At 28.6% G+C, this 6,739-nt stretch overlaps 1 protein-coding gene across 2 annotated transcripts in view; it reads right to left on the bottom strand.

Annotated features, from left to right (window-relative positions):
• Nucleotides 1–6,739, bottom strand: part of LOC106466952 (unconventional myosin-Va-like) — a 110,169-nt gene that overhangs the window by 9,841 nt on the left and 93,589 nt on the right. For both annotated transcript variants that reach the window (XM_022395048.1, XM_013927267.2), the window contains 2 exons: nt 6,438–6,509; nt 4,636–4,721 (listed from right to left, as the gene is read on the bottom strand). In XM_022395048.1, coding sequence (XP_022250756.1) covers nt 4,636–4,721; nt 6,438–6,509 — 158 coding nt within the window. The remainder of the gene's footprint in view (nt 1–4,635; nt 4,722–6,437; nt 6,510–6,739) is intronic.

Genomic DNA, 6,739 nt, shown 5'->3' with positions numbered 1-6,739 from the left:
AGTGCATTTTTCAAGAAATCAAGCATGACGTGACACACACTGTACTTTTACAGTGGGATAGATTATTGTTATTGCTTCAAGTATATATACTTTATTATTTAATTTTTTTTTTTTTACCAAGTGCAAAGAATAAAGGTTTCCCCAGAAAGCTTCTTTCTATATCTTAAGGGTAAACATGAGTTAAGCTGGTTTTGAATAATTCAACTATTAAAATACTACATTAAATCTTAGAAAGCTAATTAATATTCTTGTTTCTTAAAAGAAAATACTGATTGTGAAGTTTGATCTTATCAATTTTGAAAACCCTATGGAATTTTTAAGAATATGCTAACAACATAGTGTTCTGTACAGTAACATCAGGCCCATAAATATTTGTATTTGACAAATCAAATTTTAATGTTTAAGAATGATATCTACTTGTCTATATTTACACATACAAAAATATTTTGTGGGGGAAATAAAAGGGAAACTTTTTTAGGCCATAGTACAGGATAACACAAACTATAACTTATTATTTTATACAAGTTACAGTTTTTACAGTAAGGAAGAATATTTTTAAAACAGGTGTGGTCATTCTCAAGTACACAAGTCTTAATGGTAAAGAAGGTACCAGTGATCGAAAGGTTGTACATGTTTTAAATATATTCTTCCTCACTGTAAAAGCTGTAACTTGTAATAATACTTAATCAGTGAGTAAATTTAAACAAAACTATTAAAACTAATATTAATTTATAAAAAAGGCCTAGTATTCAAACCAAACCTAAGATTTTAAGTATGCATAAAAATTTCAAGAAAATTACTTAGGTCAAAACTAACACAAGTTTAAGCTAAACGTACTCTGTTATGAAAAATTATCACATAAGCTATTAATAATAAACCTATTGTCATCTTTTCATATGCAAGCTATCAAATACGAAAAAAAGTATTTTGTAAAGCACAATTTTCCTCTCTTAAACTATCTTTGCATGGGATAAAAGTTCAGCACCAACTACTACTACTTAATTTTGCTAACAGTTGCAATATTTTAGCTGGATACCCACTTCAATAAATAATATATGGGAGACTATAGGCTTACAAATAATCTCGATGACTTGAAGATATTGATATATCTTGATCTCTAGAAAAAGTAAATTCTGTAAATGACAAGTGTATGAATGGATCAATGAGATTCCCAACTGTCCCTCATATATGTACATACTTATTTGCTCAAGGGATGCAAACATTTGTAAAGAAAATAAACTGTGTACTTTGAATTTATGATATTTCAATATAATTCCAATAAACCACAAAATGATAAAACATCACTCTTTTATCAGTTAATACAGATGTTAAACCATTAGCATTTTCATAAATTTGCAAAAATTACTCTCAAAATATTTATTTTTTTACAAGTGTCATTAATTGTTTTTATAACAGAGTGACACATTTTTTTTTATTATTCATATAATGACATATATATTATTATATATAATGTAATATATTATTCATATATTACATTAATATAATGTAAGTGAAATTAAAGTGCACAATTTTACAATAAATAATTTTTAAAATAATGTATTTTCAGTAGAAATAACTTCTAGTACATAATGGTTATTAAAGCATTGTCTACAAATGTAATTATTCTTTTACACTAAATAAATATCACTAACATACTTAAACAAGCACACTGGTACGTAAATACTATCACTAAATAGCATGAGTAGAAAAAGACTTCATTCACACAGCATATGGTTGTTGATTACAGATATTAAAGAGGAGGCAAAGTTATTTCATTGCAAGTAAAAGTTTTTATGATCACTCAAAATTATGCTGTTGTTGATGATACATAACTATTATCCTGGAAAACTGTGAATGAACTGATACTTTACAATAGATTGTTATGGAGTTATATGATAAAATTGCATGTCTATTGTGTGATAAAATGGGAGGCCTGAAAGTTTGGTGTGATTTCTAGAGACATTTACAGAAATGCTTGTTTAAAAGAAGTTTTCTTTAAGATCCACATACTATGGACGAAAAGAAAAAGCCTCTACAGTTTTGATTCAGTACATATTAACTGAAAATGTATGGAGTCAGTCCATTGGATTAACCAGTTTTGGAGAAGGACTGTATAGTATAATTGACTATGTGTATTTACAAGAGATGTGGCAAACTTTTAGTCAAGTGTACAAGTCTGTTGTACACAAAAGGTCATGTGTTACAAAAGTATTTGTACTTATGATATGGTTGTGAACTGATGACACCAGTCTGACCCAGACAAGTCAGAGTGCAAGATGATGTTCATGTGAAGAATTAAAATACCTTCATCCACTGTAAGTTTTCATGTTGAAAAACGTCTGTCACTAAATCAGCAATGTAAGTTAAAATTAATAATTGACAATTCTGCCACCAAATACATAATATGTTAAATGGTACTCTGTAAAAAATCATGGTATGCATACGTTGACACCCACTTTTGCACACAAGGTTAACCCTCAGAACAGAGTAGGTAAAAATGCGCATCTCACAACTTTGTGCATTTAAAATTTAATTAAACTACTTTAATATAAATGTATATCCCTAACTTTGCCATCAAAATGCAGTTAATAAATAAAATTTTAATATTATGCCAATTTCCATTTCTTAATCTTCCCTTGGATGTATCATGACATTCATCACTACAAATTGCTCATTTTGTATTTTTCATCACCCCTATATGATATAGATATTACTAAGTAATAGTCTAATTTTTTTATAGTCTTCTTGGTTTATGAAGATATAAATCAAACTCGCCTGACACACCCTCCCATCACATCCCATTTTTCACAAAATGTCAATAATTCTCTCTGACATTTGATCTTGGATTATTTATAGCTAATAGGAAGAGAAGATTTTAACTTATTGATTTCCATATAAAGCTAATTCATTTGGATGAGTGTTTGAATTATCCAGCCATTAGAGTTAATGTTATTGTCATCGAATTCACGTCAATTATGTAAATGACTTATTTTAAGGCAATTATACTTTGGTTAGATAGTCAGTTAAATTATAATAGTTATAGAACATTGTATGATTTGTATTACCATTTTGTGTTCTTATTGTGTATTTGAAATAAATAAAAAATATTTTATTTTCTATTATTCTCATTACAAAAAGTAAAGTTAAATTATGTTGGGGACCAAGAGCAAAAAAGCAACAGCCCAAATGAAAATACAAAATTTCTTGACTTTTATGTATATTTTATATTTATTGCTATAAAAGTAACTAAGATTTAAAAATTATAAATGTGCAAGGTTAGATAAGAAAATGACAAAAAGTTAAATAAAAAGATTTCTCAGTGAAGTCTGCATGCAAGCTTCATATACCTTATATAATTCAATAACAACTCTTAGAAATAGCTTACCATCTGTTTCAACCTTTTGAAAGTTGGCAGCAATGGGCATTAGACTAGAAGAAATGATTGTGCTTGTGTGTTGGTAAGCGAAGTTAATGCTTATTGCATATAATAATTTGTTTCATCCTATTTACAACTATGTGAGAAAAACGATTACAACTGTTTATGGGAATTCTATATTAGTGCCTTATGTATCATATATATTTATGTTTTAAAATGCACATTTGAAAGATGCACAAACATTTTTGTCAAAGAACTTAGAGAAAAGGCTTAGCTCACTAAGTGTATGAGTGCACAACTTCATATGAGTCTATGGAAATGTCTTCCTATTGTAACATGTTGTTTTTCAAAGATGAATAAAGTATAGCTTGTACAAGCCAGGCAATAAATCTATAAAATTAATATAAAATATACATGAAAAAGTAAACAGATAAAATTGTGAAGATAATGAAATTGAAGATATGATGGTAAATAACTCATTTAAAACAGAATGATAATTAAGGTTTTTGCCTATATGTTCTATTAGAATTTTTGTGAAATTCCTGGGTGATCCCTATCATAAACCACAATAGTGGTTCATGATATAAAACTGGCATATTACTAAACTTAGGCATAGAAATAATAATATATATTTAGTCTATTGCATGGTTGTAAATGTGTCAGTCTCCACTTAACAGTAGACAACATACAGTGCAGCAACACCAGTCAGAAAAGCTAGATTCACTATCAGTTGTGACATCTTCCAATATTCTAAAGATAAAATATAAGGTATGGTGTTCATGGGTTTATAAAAACAAAACTCTTAAATTTATTATTTATTTACACTGACAAATGATCATTAAAACTGTTTTCCAGGATTTACAATGAAATTCCATAGCTTTCTAGGCCTGAAAAAATATTTTTAAATTATATGAATTTCTAGTGTTTCCGAAACTAAAAAAACATGACTTAGTTAAAAACATGACTTAAGTGCAGACATGAACCTAAGAAATACCTTTAATCATTCAATGTAAACTTGCAATGTTATCCATAACTTACAGTTATTACAAGCACACGTTTTCATCAGAATGGTTTAATGAAAATTAAGTGGTTGAAAATCTATACTGAAACTTCCAATTTACAGGAATAACAAACTTTAGTTCAGAAAATTCAAAGGTTCAGTGTTAGACAAATTCCTAGAAGAACTGTTAATATTTATCTAATGAATGGTACTCAGTATAAAAACGATTAATATGTACAGATTTTTTAATTGTACATACCTAATCTGCATGCCTTTCGACCAGTGACACATATCTTTCCTTAACAACAAGTTGTTCAGAGCACCCGCACAAATGAAATAGAACAGCTGAAACAGGAAAACACATTTCACATTCCATATTTTGGTGGTTAAGTATTGTGATTACATACTTATTCTACTGTGACATACTATTATGTCAGGTGTTGGCAGTTTATGTTTTTTTAAAACTTTAAATCTTTTCAATTTTGTGTGTAGTCTGTTTAGATGTTTTCTCCTCTACACTATAGCTTTAGTCACAGTAGTTAACCATAAGACCAGTATCTCCTATAGAAGAAAGTTAAAGAAAGAATTCTTATAGAAAGTTTCAACTATCTTTTCTATGAGGAAAAAAAACTGAGGAGGAATTAATCCAGTAAATTAAGTAAACAGTACTCTTAAGCTAAAATTGACATGATATTAAGTAGACAAAGTACTGCCTGTTCTATGAATCTCTGAAATAAGTTAAACAAACATGTAATAAGAAAACTGCATTAAAGACACCAGTGACAAAAATAAGGAGCATTATTTTTAGTTCAACTATATGATCAAATCTCTCTGTTTCAGCCTATCCCAAAATTACATAAACTGACAAAAAAGAAGAGAAAGCATCTTAAAAATATTTTAACATATTTCCATTAATCTTGAACTAATTAAACATAACAAAGCAACAGCTAAACTTTGAGAAGATTACAACTGCATAAAAAAGTTACTTTTGTTAGAAGCTACAAACACTTTTAAACTGTTATATAATACTACAATGAAACTTGTGTTTTTTACGTATGTTGTTATTACTTGATGTTTTCAATATATACGTTATGAAATATATAAAAGTTAGTTCAACAATTATTTCTTTTTATTTCAGCTCAGAAAGGATAGTTTTTTTAGTGCAGTAAAACAAGTGACTTTTGTGGGCAACTTCTTGGCTTCACTTAAGAATTATGTAATTTAGCAGACCTTCTAAAACAAAGCCAACAACCAAAGACTGCATCATCAATGACTGGACAAATACACTAGTAGTATGAACTAGATGTTTTTGATAACTTTAAATGATGTAGTTAATTTACATCACTACTATGCAAGTATCCTAAATTTAAAATATACGGTTCACACATGTCATTATTATGTGAGCATTGTTAACAAGTTCACAAAATGCAAAATTACACACATCAATACTATGTATCCATGACAAATTCAAATAATGAAACTGATATATATTAGCACTCTGTGAATATTCTTGATCTGTTTAAATCTTGTTTCCCCGAAAAAGGCTTTAAGGGGTCACTTATTTTAACCAATCGCGCCACTATAAAGTAATATGTTGTCTGTCAGTCAGTAAACACTAAAATGATGATAAGGGATGCTTAACGTTGCATTTTGTACAGTTGTGATGTTAGTAAAACATGTGCATGTCACAAATCATCAGAAGAATTATGCACTCTATAGGCTACAACACAGCATGACATATGAACTTCAAAAGCAAGTAATAAAAATATTTGTTACTCTTAACTTTGGTTTTGTTTACACTTGAAACAGAACACTTTCAGGGACTCTGCTGAAGTACATCTAGTCTACACAAGTATTTTATACCTGATGACACAGAACACTAGCATAGTATTTTATTTTAAGAACATAAACCTAAAAATATGAAAAACATTAAAATAATAATTCGAATTATTCTTATGCATTCATTGAACAAGTAGACATGGAAAAACCATCAGAGAAAGCCCAATAACTGTAATACTATGTAAAAACATGGGCAGTAAATAATGATATCTTCTTTCTCACCTGTTTAAATACTTGTGTTATCAATTCTGGGTCCACACCATGAAGGTTTAGTACTTTGAAAAATGTGTTCATCTAATATATGTGCAGATGAAAAACAGAATTGAAAAAAATTAAATCCATGGACTCATATCTAAGATAGTTCTACAAAGACAAGTAACTAGAGGTTCTTTACCATTTATTTACATTTCATTATATACAAGCACAGATATACAATAAATATTGTATATAATAACCCAACTAATCCTGCCACATCTGCTCACTTACAAACTAGCTACCTAATTAATCATTCCTACAAGTCCATG

The sequence above is a fragment of the Limulus polyphemus genome, unplaced genomic scaffold (genome assembly GCF_000517525.1).
Source record: "Limulus polyphemus unplaced genomic scaffold, Limulus_polyphemus-2.1.2 Scaffold2437, whole genome shotgun sequence".
Taxonomy (NCBI): domain Eukaryota; kingdom Metazoa; phylum Arthropoda; class Merostomata; order Xiphosura; family Limulidae; genus Limulus; species Limulus polyphemus.
Note: the sequence above shows the minus strand (reverse complement) of the source record. Positions and strands in the feature narration are given on the sequence as shown.